This window comes from Cricetulus griseus, chromosome 3 (genome assembly GCF_003668045.3).
Source record: "Cricetulus griseus strain 17A/GY chromosome 3, alternate assembly CriGri-PICRH-1.0, whole genome shotgun sequence".
Classification (NCBI taxonomy): domain Eukaryota; kingdom Metazoa; phylum Chordata; class Mammalia; order Rodentia; family Cricetidae; genus Cricetulus; species Cricetulus griseus.
In genome coordinates, this window is record NC_048596.1 from 237,354,366 (window position 1) to 237,376,125 (window position 21,760).

A 21,760-nucleotide genomic window follows, 5' to 3' on the forward strand; every position below is an offset into this window, starting at 1 on the left:
ATAATAAATAAATAAATCTTTAAAAAAATCTCAGAAATGCTATTGCTTTTATGCTTGCCTTTGGGGATTCATGTGAAGCCTGGCATTAGGGTAGAGGTATAAGTAAAAATTAGCAAAAACAAAAACAAACAAGCAAACACAAAACCCCAAACATTTATCTGAGTTTCTTACTCACATGTAATTTCTTACATAATTTGTTCCTTTTCTATGTTGGTATACTAAATAGTAAACTAATTAGTAGATTGTCTCATTGGTAAATTGTAAAGGTCTTCAGGATCAACTTCCTCCTTTTCAACATATGGCAAGTGAGTGCTAAAAAAACGTTGACTTCTTGAATGAACCAGTTTCTATGTAGGTCTAAGATGAATTCTAAATATACTGGTCAAAGAGTTAAAGATTTAGTGAAAGTGATTTTAGTAGTCCTTTTGCTTTCATTTCATTAATAAAGAACAGCTCCATTGGAATTCATTATTTTTCAGATACTGAAGTATGGACCAAATTTTACTCATCCCTAAGTTGTGTGTCGTATAACTTGTATTCCATTTTTAGTAAAACTTGGATTTGGACAACATTAAAAAGCTAAGTTTCTGTTACATATACTTTCTGTTTGGCAGCAGACATACAGGAGCAAGGAATGCTTGGCATTGTGAATAATGTTTACTAAGAAAATGTTTTATTTTAGAGCACAAGACCATAATACACCGATGTAATGAGCCACGAGGCACGGCTTTATCATAAGTTAACTTTACATTCTCAGACTTCCCCCCTCATTCTAATATGTTGGCTAAAACAATGGATACTTAAATAGTTGGGTCTAGTTAGCTTTTCTTTTTCCCAGTGAAGAAAAACACTTTCATTTATGTCATATTTCAGACAACATGGATAACATGGTTACAAAAATAGCAAATGACCATTATGGTTAGGTTTATCTCAAATGTAATCAAGATGTCAGGCTGTCTGTGAAGCCTGAAATTGTTTTCCTAAAAACACATTTTCTTAGATATTTTGATAAATGCTAAAAAAATGGTTTTTTTTGGACACAAGTCAGTGTGTCTTCGAAAAATTGCTATGGATGAAGGAGAAGTTTATATTGCCCGTGGTCCCTAACAAGCACCGTCACTCTCCGCAGCTCCTTATGTGGTTTCTGTGAAGATCAGATGTGACAGAATGTGAACACCATGATTAAAAAAAGAAAAGAAAGAAGAAGGAGAGCAGTATCAAAGTTAAAAAGAAACAAAAGGTTTACCCGTCAAGTAAATAAACCTGGCTTCAACAAAAGCCATGCATGAGATCGATTTGGACTATGTGTGTGAGAATAGATTAAACAAAATTCATGTATTTAAATAAATGTCATATGTCCTGTCCTTTTTCCTGTTGGCCTTATCACTTTCTATGTAACAAAATTGGAGTTAAAGTCTCATCCTTCAATCTACAGCAATTAAGATTTCCTTCTTGGATGTGGTGCACAAGTTTGTGCTTCTTGTGTGGTAAGTGTTCACTAGGGCTGCTCCCCCACTACACTTGTCTCAAGTTGAGTTCATAGACCTTACAACTATTGGACTTATTGATAACCTTTTTTCTTGCTGTTTTTAATTGCTGGAAGTTTCATATTTGCACCATATGTCTAGGCTAGTTCTGGATGATGGGACTGATGCCACTTATGAATCTTGAGTTGAATGAAAAAAAAGAAATTCTGTGTGGCCTTGGTTGTCCATTGAATGGATAGAATGCATAGGAAATGCAGAGACAGAGAGGAAAAAAATAATTGGTCAGCTCCTAGGTCTGGAAATGGTTGTTAGAAGTTATGAAAACTGGTGGTTTCGCTTGGAAGACATGGGCCTATAGAAGCATGGAATGCTTACAGCTTGAATTAGCCTTAAGTGATAGAAATGGAAGTAAACATTTATTACCATCTCGTCAAGTGCAGCATAACTTGCACTTGTACTTCATTGTTAGGAATGGAGGTATGTGGAGGTGTGCACAGACCTTGAGACAGCTGTTTGTAGTATTGCATACAGGCTAGCAGTTCATTGGAAACAGAGGAGATAAGCCTGAAGATTAGATCTTAGAAGAAGGCAATTCTTCATGCACAGCTTTTGCCAATTCTAATTTGCTTTGAAATAAAAATCATGGAATACCAAAGTCAAAGGAGGGAAAGGAAGTCATCCCAGAAAGGGTGGTTGTCAACTTTCAGGACAATATCAGGCAAAGTTCCACTTTCTCACTCGAGTCCAAAGGTGCTGGTTTCTTCTACTGCTGTTAACAGCTTTTCATATAACATGGAGTATGAAGGATACGGTGGGAGATCCAATCTGTTGAAGCATGTATGTGCCCTGAATGGGGAGAAAATACTGGTCAGAGTATGTTAAGGACTGCTTCTGGATGTATCAATGTGGAATTGATTTAAAGGGGAATCAAAAGTGGGCCAGTCAAAGATTTAGGACAATCATAAAACACTGCAAATGCTAAACCAAGGCCATTGAGACATGATAAGTTTAGGAAATTGAAGAACTAGAAACAATTTGTAAGAAAACTACACTACACTATAACCACAGTAGCAAGCCAATGGTCAACTCCATGCTATTATCCTGATCTGAAGTTTACATATGAACTTAAATATGAAGGAGGCAGAGACATCATTTTGCTAATGGCTCATTCCGGAGCATCTGAGTTCTGTGCCTTGTTGAAGAGCTAAAAATTCTCTGCAATTCTGAGATCCAATTCTCCAAGTCAGATGTGCTCTGGAAATAAGTTCAGCTCCTCTGTACCAGTGGAACATATATCAACTGAAGCTTAAGCACCCCATTTCCAAGAACATCTGAGCTTATGAGACAGTCCTTTCTCAAGCCTGGGGCATCTTCTCACCATTGCCATCCCTGCAGCCTTGCTCAGACTGGCCTTCTTTCTGCAGGTCACACTTGCCAGTGTCTCTCCTAGACTGGCAATGTCTTCCCTATTACATGGATAACACACATATAGGAAACACCTATAAGGATATTGAGCAATGAGTGGAGGAGGCATAACCACACAGATTCTTCCCTAGTAGCTGTTTCCTGTAGGAATTCTTTGTTTCTATGGAAACCTGATGTTGGTCCTTTGACAAAGCAGGGAGAAGAATGTATTGGCATAGCTGGAAGTTAATTTTATACCTTTTTTCTCCCAGGTTGGGTAAGCGGTATATTGAAGTAGTGTTATATATCAATCAGCACAGAAAAAGTCACTAAGCTAAAACAAAATAAAACAAACGACAAAATAAAAGTAAACTTCTCATTAGAATTTTATTTGGGACATTAAGTATTTGGATCAGAAGATCCCCTGGGGAAGAGTTTGCAATCTATGCCTGCATTCTGAATTAGTAAGTTAGAGTGCCAGGACACTGTGTGGACTCAGCACTCAGGACAGTGCAGATTCCTGGAAGATAAAGAAAGAGATAAAGGAAGAGGGAAGGCGAGGTTTTCTGTTGAGGGAGAATCTGAGGAGGGCATTGTTTTGTCTACCCTGCATCCAATCCTGCTTTTGGCAATAGCTCCTTCCTACCCTGTGTTCACTCAACCCCATCCTTTCCTGCTTGGCTCTCTCTGCCTCAAACCCCAGGTGTCTGCACAAGACAGGTGGATATCTGACTGCAGGCTTTAAGGACTTGATTGGGTGAAAATATGAAATAAATAGATACTAGCAGAGTTCTGTTTACCTAGGTGTCAGGAAGGCCTAGATGGCTTCAAAAGAAGACAACTGAGATGTTTTAGTTACTATTATAATATTTGAAAGTAAGTTGGGAGGGTGGTAGGGGAGGACGGGAGGGAGAAGGGAACTGGGATTGTCATGTAAATCAATCTTGTTTCTAATTCAAATAAAAAATGATAAAAAAAGAAAGTAAAAGCAAAGTCAGAGGATTGGGCAGGGCAAGGATTACAGTGATCTTGGTGTTTAGAAAGGCAGGAAGTAGTCTACCACTGGATTGTGGCTGACATAATTGGGTGGTTCAGAAAGACCCCAAGTATGCTTTTGATCCTAGATGAAGGGCTAAATGTTAGCCTGAAGGAAGATATGATCAGACATTTAGGTTTTCTTCCTCTGGTCAGTTTTTATGGCTACTGTGAGTGCAAATGTGGAAGAGACTCTCATATTTAGAAAGTAATTAGAACCATACTAGTCCTATGAAGATAACTTGGGGGAATAAACAGCATTAGAGAGCAGCATGCACTCTGAATGCTCATTGTCTTCACCACCTTGATTAACTTCCCTAGATAAGGTCTAGTTAGCATCCACAATGAATTCAGTTAGATTCTGTGTTCCTGTATGCTTCTCATACTTCAGGTGTAGGTTTTTTGTTTTTGAGACAGGGTTTCTCTGTGTAACCGTAACTGTCCTGGAACTTGCTTTGTAGCCAGGCTGGCCTCAAACCCAAGTGCTTGGATTAAAGATCTGCACCACCATGCCTTGCTTCAGGTGTGGTTCCTGTAGCATGGCAGTTGTCATAGCTTGTACACTGGATGATGTAGTGAGGCAGGTGTTAGTTAATGTAGCATGCAGGGAACCATGGTTTGGGAAATCCCTCATCTTGGAAAGTCAGATAATCTTTTTGAATCACAGTTTTCTCACCTGTGAAATGGGAATAATAACACATGCTGTGTGCACTTCAAAAACAAACCTTTCATACTGTGAATCATCATTTCAATATAAGAGCTTTATTTATTTATTTATTTATTTATTTATTTATTTTTAGAGACAGGGTTTCTCTGTGTAGTCCTGGTTGTCCTGGAACTTGCTCTGTAGGTCAGGCTGGCCTTGAACTCAGAGATCTGCCTGCCTCTGCCTCCTGAGAAAAGTCTCTTTAAAAACTATGATTGTGACAACTATTTTAGGAGCAGTACTGAACTTATGGTGGCATAAGACCTTTTATTTTTTCACACGATTTACTGGGATGTAAACCACTTGCATTTCATACTCAATGTTTTGAAATCCACAGGATCTCCACAGGATAGGGAACATTCAAATTTTACTCTGTTCAAGTCAACTTAAAGGTGTAGAATTTCAGGGTGGTTTGGAATTTGGGTTGTGCTAGTGACTTCATTCATTATTCTAGTAGTCATCTACACAACTGATTTCTCTGTATTCATTTTTCCAAGCTACCAATCAAAATGTTAACCAGTACAGTGCCAAAGAAAGTCTTGCTCATGTCCTCTTGACACTACATTGGAGATGATAAAACCCAACAAAAGAGGTTTAGTTGTGAATCCAGCTATGCAATCTATGCCTTCTTTTCAAGAACATCATCTTCCATTGCCTGTCTGTAGCCCCATTCAAATGGTTATTGTCCTACTCCCAGCTGAAATGATTTATCCAGGTTTGTCAACAACCTTTTGATTACCACATGGAGGAGCTTTATGTTTTGACCGTGTTCCCTCCCCTAATCCTAACTCTTCCCAGATCCTCCCCATCTCTCTACTCAAACAACTTCATATTATTTCTCTCCCCTTCTTTGAAAAAATATCTACAGAAACAAAAATCCAAACAAAAAAACCAATAAGCCAATAATGCCAAAACAAAATAAATGACCATCCCCCACAAAAAAAACCATGGAATTTGTCTTGTGTTAGCCAACCACTCCTGGGCATGGGGCATGTGGAATGTGGTTGATTCACCCAGTGACACTTCATTGGAGAAAACCAATTTTCCCTTTGCCAGCAGGTATTGAAAATACCTTCTTGGGTAGAGTTGGGACCCCATGTCTACTTCCCCCTCTCAGTGTTGGGACTACATCTGATTTGAACCTGTACAAGTCTTGTGTGTGCTGTCACAATCTCTGTGAATTCATATGTGTATCAATCAGTTTTGTTGTGCTTGGAAGACACTGCTTTGTGGCATCCTCCACTCCCTCTGGCTCTTACAATGAAGCTTCTTCTGACAGTAGATACGGGGAGCAACACAGAGACTCAAAACTGGACAATGTGTACAGAGCACTCAGTTCTAAATGGATGTCTGCATCAAGTCTCTTCCAACAAGGCTCATGGATTTATGGGGAAGGGGGGGTAGAAAGATTGTAAGAGCCACTTACATTATTTAACTCATGGAATCTATTTTTATTTTAATAAACTATAGTGAGTAGAATACAGTGACCACTGCAGGAATAAGAGTAAAATCTAGTTGTGAGAAACTTTCACATATACACACAAATAAACACATATGCATTCATATATGAATGTGGTACTAGTTCTTCTGTTCCTTTTAATACTCTGAACTTGTAGCTAATTACACTTTACTAAATGTTTGGGGGACTAGGGTAGTGGCACAATGGGTAAGAACATTTGCTGTGCAAGTATGAGAACCTGAGTGAGAATGCTCAGACTCTACATAGAAGCCTGATGTGGCTGCAGATGCCTGTGAACCCAGCATTGTAGGTAAGAGACTGGTGGAATTCTTGGAGCTTGCTCATTAGCTAGCCTCAATGAAATGGTGAGTTTTCGGTTCAGTGGGAGACCCTGTTTCGAAGGAATAAGGTAGAGTAATAGACAGTATCTTAGAACCTTCTGGCACATAGTGGCATACTACCCACTTCACATATATATCACATACAACACATACAGACACAGAAACAGAAACAGAAACAGACACACACACACACACACACACACACACACACACACACACACACACAGAGAGAGAGAGAGAGAGAGAGAGAGAGAGAGAGAGAGAGAGAGAGAGAGAGAGTCTCTGGCATTTTTTGGTTTAATTTCCCTTTTCAAATATTCCCCCAGGCTGTAGTATCCAAGCCCATGTAAATGACCAGTTTAACACCCTAGTCTCACTTCTCTATAACTTTCAACTTTTAACCAAGTGACCTTGCCTTCCCCTTTCTCTATGTTAGATATTCCTCTAAAGAGTATTTAAGTTGAGTTTTGCATGGATTGGGCAGTCTACCATTACTGGCACATGGACATAATAGTCCAAATATGTCAACAGCTAAAACTTAACTAAGAATATAGTCTCAATCCAAGTCTTAGAGACACCTTACTTACATCTTTAACTAGTAACTCAAAAAACAATGCTTTGAGTGACAAGTAAAAATTCTATCTTAAAAGATGATCACCCAAACTCTAACAGTAAAACGTGCTTTGCCACTGAGATGAGTTCGTGAAGGTTGGTGGGAGCTCTTACCTGGGAAGAGATGTAATTTTCCCCCATTTCTCTATGCAGAACCGTCGAAGCCCATTGCTTCCCCGTAAAGCTGCAAAGCCTTCGTAGGGCACACTTGATGTTCCTGTCACAAACTGGAGTAATCTCAATCTCTGCTCATTATTGAACCGTTCCACTGCAGCCCAGAACCAGCGGATCACAAGATGGCCATCATGATAACCTGGTTTTAAAACAAGAGGTGGTGTTGGGGAGAAAAAGAATGTGAAGAAAGGAGGAAGAAAGATAGGTTAACTGAGCCATAGTTTGGGGTCTTTTGATTTTGCTGATAATGGCATTAGATAGGCAGGTCTAAATGAATTTATATAACTTGGTCAAGTTTTAAAGCAAGCAGAGTTAGATAATAGCAATTTTACAAAAGAACCGGGTATTTAAGAAGTTTCTTCTGAGGTGTTTACTACTTAAACAATTGGAATACAACCTAAAGTATCCCAGCCTTATCTGAGTGTAAGGAACACTCAACAAAGGCAGAGATGTAATTTTCACCCATTTCTCTATACAGACTTGATAAAGACAGACCATCTATGTTTTCTATGTTCTGATGTCTTAGCTCTTGGCACAATATAACATAGGAGAGCCTAGGGCTTAAGAACAGATAAAGGTAGCATGCAAACTTGACTGAAGGTGACAGGTTCCCAGCAGTAATGACTACCTCAAAAGAAAAGCCATATCCATCACACAATTGTTCTCTGAGTCATGCCTGGGCTGTAGAGCTGCTTTAAGGCACCATTGAGGAGGCTAGGCTTTTGGGAAACAGAGATGACTACCATTATTGACAAGGGAAGAGGCATTCGAAGAGAGGGGAGATGATGTGAGCAGAAATTGAAAAAGATTCGTGAAAGAAGCAGGGGCTGAATGTAACACAGGATGCATTTGTGCAGTAGAGCAAAGACAGAGGACATTCTTAGCAGAAGAAATAAATAATGAAAATGAGGAAAATGTGAGGCATCAGGAAGTCAGCTAACACAAATGAGCATCTGTAGAGCCTGGGGGTCAGGGGAATGCTGGGACATTAGGAGTCTTACTGTTTCAGCAGAATACTTAGGCCTGCAGTTTTCTTAACAGATCTGCACAGACATCCCAAGAGTGTTTTGCAGCTGAGTGGTTGAAGGAGGCTGACTTGGTGTCCCCTTGTTTTTTTCCCTCTGTTATGTTGGTTGGGATTTCTCTCTAATATTTTACCAAAGAAAGGATTTTTGAGGTTAAACTCTTAAAAAAGTCTTCTGTGACTAGCAAGGCTGTGCTTTAGGGGAAAGATGGTGGTCTGGTCTGATGAAAATGATGTTTGTAAGGCTACTGAGGTATCCATATTCTGCATTAGTGATTTCTTATGCTGATCCCATGTGAAAATGGTATTTTGGACATATTAAATTAAAAGACATAAATTACAGTTGCTTGTTTGTACTTTTTTCTAACATGGCTATTAAAAATTTAGTTAGTGCCAGGTGTGGTGGTACATGCAAAACTTAGGAGGCAGAGGCAGGTGGATCTTTGTGAGTTTGAGACCACCTTGGTCTACATAGCAAGTTCCATGTCAGCCAAGGCTATATTGTAAGATTGTAGCTCAATTAACAAAAAATAAGAACAAATAAGAAAGAAAGAAAAAGAAAGAAAGAAAAAAAGAAAGAAAGAAAGAAAGGAAGGAAGGAAGGAAGGAAGGAAGAAAAAAAGAAAGAAATTCAAACTTACACACGTGGTTCACATTCTTTTTCTACTGTGGATGGCTAGTCTAAAGCATCAGATGTTCTGAGGCAATGGCCCCTATAATCAACATGAAATGTTCATATTGTAGGAATCACAATTTGTATTTCTAAGATAGAATTTGGTTCATTTTGATGCAGACCAAAGGAGAGCTCACAAATGACTCATAGTAAATAATTTTTTCAATCATGAAGAGAGAGAGAAAGAGACAGGCAGGGAGAATAGTTAGAACCCAGTGGAAACAAACTGAGGCAAAGAAGGCTAAAATTCTACAGGTAGCAAAGCAAGAGCTGTTTCTCTGATAGTGTACAGATTACTCAAGAACTCACATACAGATTTGTTGTCTATGTGCCTTTACATAGCCACAACAGGGATTACTGTTGTCTGAAAGAAGTTCAGTTAGAAGCTGTGCAAATAACTATTTTGTACTGAAGTAAGGACATGTCTTTGGAGGCTTAAAAAAGTGAGAAACAGGGCTCAGAATATTCGTTAGTGGTATAGCATTTGCCAAGGAAGCACTAGGCTTTAAGTTTAATCACCAGCATTGCAAATAACAGAAACAACAACTCTAGTGAACTGTGATGGATTACTACTTAGCTATACAAAAGAGTAAAATGCTAGAACATGCCAGAATGTGGACGAATCTCAAAAAAGCATGTTAGGATGGAAACAAGAGATGAAGAACAACTGCTTGATGGGTACAAGCCTCCCTTTAGATGAAAGTATTTTAGAACCAGGTAGAGGTCATTGTTACACAAAACTTTGAATGTACTCAATATTATTGAATTGTTTATTTTAGGATGGACAATTTTACACTGTATCAATTATATTTCAATAATTTTTCTTTAAAACATATGTTATCAAAAGTGCTGCTAGCTCACCTCCCCGGTATTCAGTGTTATTCCTCCAGTCATTCAGGTCGATTTCAGCAGTACCAGCAATCACCAGCTCCAGTTCTCTAGCATCAAACACTGACACAAGCCTCGAGTCTACCACCTGAAAGACAATAGCATCAGCATACACAGCTTATAGTCATGGTTACTACTGTTGCCTGCCAGATCGGGAAAGTAACTCTCATTTATAAATCGCCTTTTCTTCTTCTTTTTTTTTTTTTTGTTTTTTGAGACAGGGTTTCTCTGTGTTGCTTTAGAGGCTATTCTGGCATTCGCTCTGTAGACCAGGCTGGCCTGTAACTCACAGAGATCCTCCTGCCTCTGCCTCCTGAGTGCTGGGCTTAAGGGTGTGAGCCTCCAACGCCCGGCAATAAATCACCTTTTCAACATGAAGTCATTTTCAAATTCAAAGTCATAGCAGTGGTCATAATGCTTTTCTCTTTCTCACCCTACTCAATAATGATAATGGGGATAATATTTATCCCCAGCCCTCTGGAGCCTTAAATGATATAATTGTATTATGATCTCACAATACTTTTTAAAAGGAAGCAATGGGATCATGAGGCCCTGAGATAGGGTTAGTGACCTTAGAGAAGACACACAGGATCCTTGTCCTTTCCACTGACACGAGGCAAGAAGCTGCCACCTGGGAAACTGGCCCTTATCAGCCACTGAACCTGCCAGTGTCTAGATCTTGGACTTGCCTGCCTCTAAGATCAAGAGGAATGGGTCCTGATGCTTAGAAGATGCCCAGCATATGCTTTTTATGATAGAAGCCCCAGTAGTAGTCACCGAACTAGCATTTTCGAATACAGTCCTTCTTGGGCTGGAAACAGAGGGGAAAAGAATCCCACGCTTCTTAGCATTTCAGATCTTCCCCAACTTCACAAACAATCCTGACTTGATTTTCTGAAGTCACATTTAAGTTTCCAAGTTATATTGCCTGTCTTTCCCATGAAATCATTATCAATTTCTTGCAGTTCCTGTCCTTTTTCTCTTTACTCCCTGCTTCCCTGCCTTCCTGTCTAAGGACCGGGAAGGGCCTCTGTTGGTTACAGCTCTGTGCCATGGCTTCACATCTCTGCCAGATGTGCCAGGCTCTACTGAATGTCTCCAGTGCTCCCTGCTTTGGACCGACAAGTGGTGGGCAATAAATTAGAAAAAAAAAAAAAAAAACCAAAAAACTTCTAAACTAAATTGCTAAATTGAAGTCTAAAGATACCATTTTTTGGGGCATGGAAAGTCTAGCAGCTGTCTGTCTTCTCAGTTTACTGCTCAGCACACTGATACGACAGCCAGCAGAGTGGACAGAGCAAAGTGGACAGCCACCAGGAGCGGCTGGTGCTCCCCAGTGCTTCTGCTTTGCTTTCTTTGTTTCAGTGGACTGAGGGAAATGTCACAGTCACATAGCTACACAAGAAACACGGGATGCCTCCTCACCTGGTACAACAGGGCCAAATCAATGACAATTTACTGAGAATATTTTAACTTCTGACGGGGCTTGAATTCATGGAGAAGTCTCGCCCTGCCTCCACGCAGCCCAGCTAGACATCCCATCAGCTCTGGGCAGGAGACTCTACACCTTGCCTCTCTTGCTTCTTTCTTTCTGTTCTGAGCCACTGAGTTCCTGCTTCTCCCTGAGCTCCAAAAGAAGCTCAGGCCCCACTGCAAAGCACCCAGGGCTATGGCCCTCTTTCCTGGGCCAGTTGGGGTCTTACCTCATAGAAGCCCCTCACCAATGCCTCGGTCTGCTGCACCACACCGCGTTCCACCCGCCACTTCACCATCCTCTCAATGTACTCCTTTTTGTTCTTCTCGGTCACCTGCGTGTTGGCACCTCCAGACTTCAGCTCTCTTTCTGTTACCTTGCAAGTAAACAGGAGGATCATGATGCTGATCATTCAGCTTGTCTTCCGAGGAGACAGTCTTTTTTTTTTTTTGGTTTTTCGAGACAGGGTTTCTCTGTGGCTTTGGACGCTGTCCCGGAACTAGCTCTTGTAGACCAGGCTGGTCTAGAACTCACAGAGATCTGCCTGCCTCTGCCTCCCCAGTGCTGGGATTAAAGGCGTGCACCACCACTGCCTGGCCCGAGGAAACATTCTTATTTAGGATGACAGCACAAAAAAGGTCTTTTTCCTTCCCTGGAAGTTATTAGGAAAGTCTTTGTTGTTTGAACCACATTTTTAACATCTTAGAACATAATTTGTTTATTTTTTTATATGAAAAGGAAACATACTTTAACTCAAGTGGTGTGATGGAAACAAAAGGGAAATGTCCTGGGTTGTCCCTTAAGGTAGAGGGAGCCAAATGTCCCAACATTATAGTCAGATAATTGATGCCTCTGAATCTCAATCAGAGCAACAGATTGCAGCTGTTATGCAACAAGCTCTTACTTGTGCACCTAATGAGGAGAAGTAAAGTAGAAAGATTTGTTTTCTGAGATGGCTGAAAATGTGGCTAGGAAGCAGAGCAGTCTCCGCTCAGTGTGGAGCTCATGCTTCCAAAGACAAAGTCATCATCTGGGGGTTAGGATCTGCCTGCTGCTTTTCATGTACTAGAGAATATAAAAGTATACACCATGTTTTTATAAGCTAATATATATACATATGTACACATATATATACATATATACATAACACACATATATAACATATATTCTGTTCTTCATTATCTTTCCCTGAAAATATATCTCAAATTTTATATCAGTTTAGATATCATTAACCCATCCTTTGCTGTTAGTAGTATACTTTATTTGTGTTTTATGATTTACTATGTTACTTGAATGGCTGGAGAGTCTCATATCCATTTGGACAACAGATTTAATACTATATTAGTAAATTCTTGTAGAAAACACCTGGGGAATTTCTTGTTAAGTGTTACTGAGATGCATGAATACTGGAGGACTAAGTGGATGCAAGGAAAGAACTATTATGTAGTTTTGAAGGTACAGAAATACCTTGTACCTTGTGGTATACTTTAAATGTTTTCTGATCCATGGTTACATTTGATTTTCAAAATCCCTGCATAGGGTGGAACCATATCATTTTGTAGAACCATATCAAAGTGATAGAAAGAAGAAAGAGACTAGCAGTGCTGTTAAAAAAAGAAGTCCTGCGGTTGGAGAGAGGGCTCAGCAGGTGAGAGCACTTGCTGCTCTTGCAGAGTACCTTGGTTTGAACCAATGAGATTCTTATTATTTAATTTAAAAATAAAATTCCATTAACATATGATTCAGCAATCCTATACCTGAAATTGCATATATGAATATATATAATCCAAAAGAACTGGTAGTAGGGGCCAACCACGTATCTGTCCACTCATGTCATTAGCAACTTTATTCCAAATAACCACAGGGATGAAAGAAACAGATACTTATTTGAACTATCTAGAGTCAAAATCATAAAAATAGAAATTGTGTGGAATTTTCCAGGAGTTAGGGGGTGGGAAGAATTAAAGGGTGTTGTTTGATTGGTAGAGTTTCAGTTTTGCAAGAAGTTCTAGAGATTGGATGCCAAGCAACCTGCGTGCACGTAACACTACTGAAGGGTACTCTTAAAAGAGCTCTAAGATGGTTGAGTTTTGTTTTATGCATTTACCATAGTAAACAACAGAATGTCTTTCCCAAGTCCACATCAGACAAACCTGTCCAAAAACTTCTTCATTAACAGTGAACGTGAGATCGAGAATATCTGTGATGTTATTGTCCTTCATCCACTGCAAACTTTGGTGGAATTCCTCGTCTAAATATTCCAGGTCGCTCAAATCACAGGGGCTGGGAGAATTCAAAAGCAACAAGGAAAACTGAGTGAACAAATGTCTTTCAGACATCATTTCAAACACGATCATGCTGCTTCTCAATAAAACATGATAGGTTTCATAATTAATTGATAATTCTGAATACACTGATGAAGCAGTAATTTAATAGTTTTAATTCAATAGTTTCCTTTTGAAAAGGAGCTGCTGAAGCTTCAATAATAAACATGAAATAATTATTGATTCATAGGTAACTAACTAAAAAAACAAGCTAATTCTACTCAACAATGTAATGTAATGTTCACAATGTTATGATTTATTTATAAATGAATTAATGTCCATTATATGGTTTTGCGAATAGAGTCATTTCTTTACACCTACATAAATTCTCCCAGTGCTATTTTATTGCCCTGAATGGTATGGGAGATATATATGCACTCAGAACAAGAAATGGATGGAAACTTATTAGAAATGGTTGGAGTTAAATTGGTAAAAGGGCCAGAGACATAAGAAAGGCCAATGCTGTCACTCTGCAAAAAGGCTGGACGGAATCATCCTACAGTACACTCACAGCTTCAGGAGTCCCTTATAGAAGGGCCTTGTGAAGAAAGCATCCAGGAGGTACTGATGGATTAGAGCCAGGCCCAGGATACGACCACTAAATCTAAACCTGCAACACAGATAAGGCAAAGAGGTTTAAGAGTTAATAGTAATTTACATTACTAAGAATTTTAATTTGTACTTTTTAAAAATTTGTATTTTTATTTGATCCTTATTTATGGTACTGGAGGTTGAATCAAGGGCATCACATATCCTAAAACATGTATCATTGGGCACCTCTTTGCCCGATTTGATGAGTTTCTGTATAGTATCCATCTTAAATAGCTCAATGAATTTGCCCATTGATGATACAAGGAGACACCAGTTCTTCTTCATATTTTTTACCATAAACAATGGCCATGTGGTTGATAGGTCCTACACAAAACCTCCTATGGTCCATGATCAGACTGCAATTATATATTTAAGAAGAGGAAACACTGAGGAAGGGAAATTCAGGAACCTGAAATATAAAGCCCAAGTTAGACCCCAAGAGAACCTAGACCGAAGAACACAGAAACCCATCTCTCTGAAGAAAATGTGTCTTTGCTTATTTAGGCATTTTATAATGTTACTCCATGCTGGGAGGTGGAGGCTTGAATATCAATCACAGATGACAGTTAGCATTTAAAGACCATTGGAAACAGTTCCATGCAATCACAATGTGATGACAGATACCCTGATCAACCATTGTTATTCAATATCGCCAGCCACACAATGAAAGAACAAAGTCATTGCTAGGAAGAACTGGTCATGTAGACCTGGTCACTTACAGATATAAAGGCCCTTACTGATTTCAATCTTTGTTGAAGCAACTTGTTTCCTAGAAATTTTTCTGGTGAACTGCTTGGCTGAGTTGCAAGGTTACCTGAGCTCGCCCACATAATTTTGCTGCTCCATGAAGCTTCCTGTCTGCCTGGTCTACTGTCCCATGGTTTACTTGCTATGAAGGCTTTGCCCTTTCTGCACATATCTCCAAAACTTTGGTATATTTTTTTTCTATCTAATTAGGTTTTCACCTAATCATGAAGTTTTCTGGCTTCAGAGGAGGTAGGTAGTGCATAGATGGATATGACCACTACTATGGCTTAGGAGTGTCTAGGCCCTGTTGAGGTTATGGTAGTCCCCACACCCAGAAACGTGACTGTTGCAAATGCTGTTAAATTCTTAGAATTTATTAGGAGCTGATTTTGACAGGTATTTGTACTCCTGAAGATACTATAGTGTTTGCAAACTCTGAAGACAGTGTGCATGGTTTGGAGGAAACTTCTTTGCCAGGTGTTCATGCATCTGCCTTGGTCCTTCAGAAATGTTCATGCATCTGCTTTGGTCCTTCAGAAATGGTGCCTATAACATCATATTGGTGACATGAACATACAGGTGGAGATGATTAAGATGAATCAAATCAGAAACAAAAAATATGTAGACATAGTATCTCCAGGGATGAGCCCCCTAACTGTTTATGCAATGCCAGTGGAATCTTATATTTACAAGCAACATTAAAGAGTCAACAGGTTGTACTGATATATTTATGTGTAATAATAATAATAATAATCAGAGAAAAAGAGGCCATGGATTTGAGAGGTGGGTAACAAAGTCATTGGAGGGAAGAGATATGGGAAGGGTTGGAGGGAAGTATGGGGAAAAATAATGTAACTGTATTTTCATTAAAAACAAATTCAATTAAGATAAAATTAGAACTTAAATTTTAAAAACAGAATAGAACAGATTTTTCAACCTCAGCATTATTGACATTTGAAGTCCTGTGTACTTTAGAATGTTTAACAACATTGGCTGTTTAACTCATTAGCAATAATTAGCACAACTCCCTATACTGTCTCCTACTGTCTTCTGACCTTGCCAAATACCTTCTGCTAGTGACAGGGAGAAGCTGTTGTTGCTTGAGAACTCCTGGGATATAGCACAACGTTAGGGGAGGCTTTTGGACAGGTGGCTGTTTCTGGTTGACTCACAGGCAGTTTTCATCTTGAAATTTGTGAAAGGGTATCTGCACCCTCCAGACGCAATGAGGGCCACAAAACTCAGGTTTTGTGCTTCACTCTACAGATGAGGGCATTTTCAGCAATTCTCAAATCTCTAAGCATTGCATGTTACTTCATCTAACATAAATTTAAGCTTCCACCAAGTACTTTTGTTGTTGCTTTTTCTTGAGGAAATTTGGAGAGAGAATGAGTTCCCTGAATGCACCACAAAGCACCAGTCTTTAGAGAGAATGATGTCTGGTCCAAATCACGAGGAAGGAGAGAGCCACCAAGGTGGGAATGAATACACGTGGTTTCTTTGAAGCCAATGAGGCCGGGCTCCAGAGAGAAGATACTCCAGGGACAGTTGAAATTTAGAGAGACGCCTAGGAGATGGGTTATGCAGGGCATGGCAGGCCATGGGGTAGACTTTGTATTCTTTCTAAATGGGATGAGACCCCATCCACTGGAAGGTTCATGTGGAATCTGCAGAATGAACTGAGCAATGTGCTAAATGAGTGCTTTGAACATGGAGAGAGGTGAGGTTGGCAAGAGTGGAACCAACGGTGCTTAGAAGCTTTGTTCCAATGAAGATGATAGTGGATTCCACTAGCAGTGGAATCAGATTCAGCATGTATTTTTATAATACAATCAGGAATGCTGATGATGTACTGTACAAGAGACGTGAGAGAAAGAGGCATCAGAGACGGTCTACTCTCTTGGACCAGAGCAACTGAGGAGACGGTGGAACAGTTTACTGCATAGTAAACACTGTGGGAGGGGATGTTGAGAATTGTCTTGTGCATATATTTAATTTTTTTAGTTATGTTTAGTTATATATTTAATTTTTTAAATATGACTGGAGCTATCATTTTGAAGAGGATTATCTCTGGGAACAGGGTCATGCTATGCATGCTAATGTGAGAGTAACAAGGATATAGATGGCATTTAAGGCCATGTAGCTGGACAAGACTACCAAGGAAGTTTATACAGATCATGGTGGACTAAGGGATGGATCATAATTGATGTAACACTCAGGGACTTGAAAGATGAGGGACAATGACAAAGTAAAGTGAGAAGTAAGTAAGTAAGAAGTAAGAAGTAAGGTAGAAGAAGAATCAGAGCATGGGACAAAGTATGTTTGAGCAAGGAGTCAGAGACTGGCCATCAAATTCCTCCGAGACCAGGTAATAGGAGTTCTCAGAGTCTCCAACAGATCTGACAATTGGAGATAAACTTCTGAATGCCCCCTAGAAGGGTGTATTTTAAAGGTGTGGTCATTGTCTTAAGACAATATTTGGAGATGTTTTGAGGAAGTAGAACCAAGTGGTGGGTAATTAGGACATTTTGGGTGTACCTCTTGGAGGGGTGCTGTTCTCCGTCTTTGCTTCCTTGTGAGAACAGTTTCTCTCTTACACAACCTCCCCTATGTTATACTTCCTTGCCTTAGGCCTAATGCAACATTTATCTCTATGTAAAAATATTTCCCGAGTGTATTGCATTTTATAATGATTGTGCACAGCCACTGAATCTTTATTCATACCATCAAGATATAAAGAGAACAAAGTAATGGTGGGGCCTCAGAATTCAAATAGAGCCTCAGTGGAGTTTATATCTCTGCAGAAAGTACCTATCAAGTCAAAGATTGGTACTACATTTGTCACTTAGCTATTCTCTGCTGCCCATGGTAAAAATAGTTTTGATGATGATTACTAAAGCTAGATTTTATTACATGAAGAAGTAAATGAGCAAAATGTCAGAAGAATGGAGAGTATAAAATGTGAAGATAGATAAGAAATTTATACATTGTGAGGTCTGGGAGCAACACTTCTCTTGTTCAATAAGTAACAGTGCAGAGGGGACCCCAGAATAAAACATCCCTAAGTGACATTCACACTTACCACTGACATTGCGAGAGCTTTAAAACCACAGATGATAAATCTGATGCCTGCAACCCCAGAACTAAGAAGACTGAGGTGGGAAATCACGGGTCAAGGCCAAAATGGGTTGCTTGGTGAGATCCTGACTGTTATGGTTAGGTTAATTGTCAATTTGACACGATGTAGAATCACTTGCAAGGACGGTATCAGTGAGAAATTGTCTAGATCAGGTTAACCTATGGGGATTGCCAGGATTGCCTTAATTAATGTGGAAGATACAGCCTGAAGTGGGCAGCACCACTTACTGGATTGGGACCTTGGACTCTATAGGAGTATAGGAATCTACCTGAGTACTAAGCAGTTAATTCATTTCTGTTTGCTCTTCACTGTGGATGTAATGTAACTAGCTGTCTAACTCCCTGCCACCTTGATGTTCCTGCAATAATGGACTGTAACCTAGAAATACAAGCCAAATTAAACTTTTATTCTGTAAGCTGTTTTTGTCATAATATTTTATGACAGTGACAGAAATGAAACTAGGACATTAACTCACAAAAAGGAAGAAACAATATTATAAGGCAAAGCTGTTTTCTTTCACAGAGCATGTTTTCCAGAATGGAATAGATAAAGCAAGCAAAGAGATGCAATAAAGAAGGTCAATGAAGGACATGAAGCTACAACAACAGAGAATAAATAAAAGATAAAAGAAACCAGTTCCATTATACTTCCTCCAGTCCACACAAGCAATGTTTCAATTTCAAGTGATATTTAATCTGTCATTGCTTCCCAGTGTTTACCATGCGTATTTATGGTTTGTATTAATGTTTATTTCTGTTACCAGAATTAAGAAATAGAGGTGAATGGATGTCCATTTCCTTCCTCTGCCCAATCGGGTCTTGAATCAAGGGATAATATCTGGTTTGACAAACAAGGTTGTGCCCATGATGATAAATCCTGTAACCATTAGTCCCGTTTACTTATGAATGCTCTGCAGGCTATAGTGAGTCTTTTCCTTGTGGCCCATGTGAATCCATGATGAACTTTCATGGAGTGAGAAACAAAGAAGGGTAGCAGCCACACACTTTCTGCTGGAGGTTCACAGACATCTAGAGGCAGTGAGTCATGGGTGGTCAGATTTGAAATTCCTAATTATGGTCTATTGGTTTCTTGAACCTCCAGTCTTAAAAACATGACAGCGATAGGTCTTCAAGCAGGAGTCACTGTATTCATTTGCTGCTGAGATTTTGTGTAAGACCCACTCCATCCAGATACAAGTTCCCTTAATCATCCATCCTTTTCTAAAACCATGGACACAGGGCTCCTGCGTATTGATGGGCACAGGAAAAGCAACACTCATGAGTTTTGTGTTAATTCATTTGTCACAAAGCACAAGAACAAGTTAAGAAAATAAAAAATAACGAATCTAGCATAGCTGTTTTGTCAAGGTTACCCAAAGTCCAACATGGTCTTTACTGCTCAAAGCTAAAGAAAACTCTGCCCACTGAATTCCAGAGAAGACAGAGAACTAGAACTATCAGTGTGTGAATCATAAAGGGAAAGTATCAGAAGAAGAAAAATGTGGACTCAAAGAAAATGAGGAAGGCCTTTAGAAACTCTCAGAAGGATAGAGCAGACAGCTGCAAAGGACAGAGGGACAGAAAAGAGATGTGCTGAAAATCAGGAAGCCAAGCTGAGCCTTGCTCCAGCTCCTGAATAAGGAGGGGGGAAGAAAAGCCTCATCTATAGAATTGGACTGACCCACACATCCTGAATGTGGGTGTCAGTGAGGAGACTTTGGAAATCTATGGGGCCCCTTGTAGTGGATCAGTACTTATCCCTAGCATAGGAATGGATTTTGGGAGCCCATTCCACATGGAGGGATACTCCCTGAGCCAAGACACAAGGGGGTTGGCCTAGGCCCTATCCCAAAGGGTATGACAGATGCCCTAAGGAAGGCCTCACCCTCCCTGGGGAGCAGAAAGGGTATGGGATAGGTAGGATGTTAGTTGGGGAGGGCAGGGTAGAAGGGGAGGGGGAGGGACCTGGGATTGACATGTAAAATAATCTTCTTTCTAATTAAAAAAATAAAAAAAAGCAAAGCCTCATCTAAAGGCAATCCAGTAACTGTGGTGGGAAGACATTGGCAATCCTTACCACAGGGCAAGCCTCAAGTCCACACATGGCTCTTGTTGACACTGCCTTTTCTGCTGGAATAGGTCAGCACTGGAGGGGAGTCTGCGGCTCATTCCTACCTTTGTGTTGTTAAACTATTTTATTTTATTTTTATACTTTGAAACTTTCATAAATGCACATAATGCATCTTAACCGTAGGTGGCCCATACTTTCTCCTTCTAGGATATTCCCCCTCTAGCTCATAACTTCAAAGTAGGAAATAATTTTAAAAAGAAAAACAAGAGGACTTAATATAATTGCATCATTTTCCCCTTCCCTTTCTCCCCCTCCAGATTCCCCCATGTACCCATCCCATGCTGTTTACAAATCCACAGCCCTCTTTCCATTAATTGTTGTTATACACATATCTGTATATATAAAACCAGAGTCTACATGCACATGACTGTGGGGTTATGTGCAGGCTCATGGCATCCTGCCCGGGGCAACACCTCAAAGAAAAGCATTGCTTCTTCCTATTGCAGTTATCAACTACCAATAGCTACTCAGCTTGGGAGTGAGGCCTTGGAAATACAACCCATCGCTCCACTAGAATTTCTAGTGAGCTTATCTTATACAGGTCCTGGGCAGTTAACCAGAGTTGCTGTGAGTTTGTATGTATAATGGACAACTGATATCCAAAGGACTCATTTCACAGCACTCCTCCTCCAGAAGAAGCCTAGAACTTAAAACCTAGCTACCATGAGGTCTGATAACAGTGAACAGAAGCAACCACAATTCAGGGATGTATTCAGTCTGCCACACCCTCAGGATGAGAAACATCTCTGGGAGACAGTCGTGGAACAAGAGAAGGCAACATGCCAGTTCAAAATCTGAAAGCAGCTGGAGACTTGGTCCAAGAAATGTAGTAGACAGAGAAAGGAGGATCTGACCTCAGTGAGAGCAGACTTCATTAACTGAGAATAACTCTAAAGTTTGATAGCCTGGAGTCTGAGTTCAGCAGGTATACCAAACTCCAGAGCTGTGTATGTTCCATGTAGAATTAAAATACTCTAAAGTTCCAGCAGACTGTTTGACAGACACAGCCACATCCCCTATCCTCAGCAGGGTGATTGTGATTAATGCTTAGTAAGTTAGAAAGATTCACTTATACAAATTACAGTGACATGGTGACTTCCAATATTCCCCATACACTTAAGAGACATTCACCGGCTGGCACACTAGCCACCCAGGTAACACCTGGGAGACCCAGAGGACTGAGAGAAACTACCTGGCTAACAGGCTACAGAGAAAATGTCTTCAGTAGTGGTTTGAGATACACAGAGAAGGTAAACAAAGTAAAACCAGCTCTGATGGGTATTGGACATATGTTTCCTACAGGCTCTGCACAAGCATAAATCTTCAGGAGGACAAGAATGTACAAGTCCAGCTGGTATCCCCTCCCTGCATACATCTGACAGGCTTTGGGTTTCTAGGATCCAGAATGAGGCCACTTCAACACTTCTTTTTTTGTGTGCCCTTATGTTCTTTCTTTTTACACATCTTATAGTAGTAGTTTGACTTTGTATTTTTGGTTTTCAAAGTTTATTCTTTGATAATTTCATACTTTATCATGTTTTATTTTCATTCT

The 21,760-nt window shown here is 39.8% G+C and overlaps 1 protein-coding gene across 1 annotated transcript in view; it reads right to left on the reverse strand.

Moving 5' to 3' along the window:
• Positions 1 to 2,221: 2,221 nt before the first annotated feature.
• The window catches only part of Hecw1 (HECT, C2 and WW domain containing E3 ubiquitin protein ligase 1), a 140,105-nt gene continuing 120,566 nt past the window's right edge, over positions 2,222 to 21,760 (reverse strand). The window contains exons 22-27 of the mRNA XM_027409409.2: positions 14,113 to 14,211; positions 13,431 to 13,560; positions 11,507 to 11,653; positions 9,777 to 9,891; positions 7,159 to 7,357; positions 2,222 to 2,333 (exon numbers count right to left, since the gene is read on the reverse strand). Coding sequence (XP_027265210.1) covers positions 2,222 to 2,333; positions 7,159 to 7,357; positions 9,777 to 9,891; positions 11,507 to 11,653; positions 13,431 to 13,560; positions 14,113 to 14,211 — 802 coding nt within the window. The remainder of the gene's footprint in view (positions 2,334 to 7,158; positions 7,358 to 9,776; positions 9,892 to 11,506; positions 11,654 to 13,430; positions 13,561 to 14,112; positions 14,212 to 21,760) is intronic.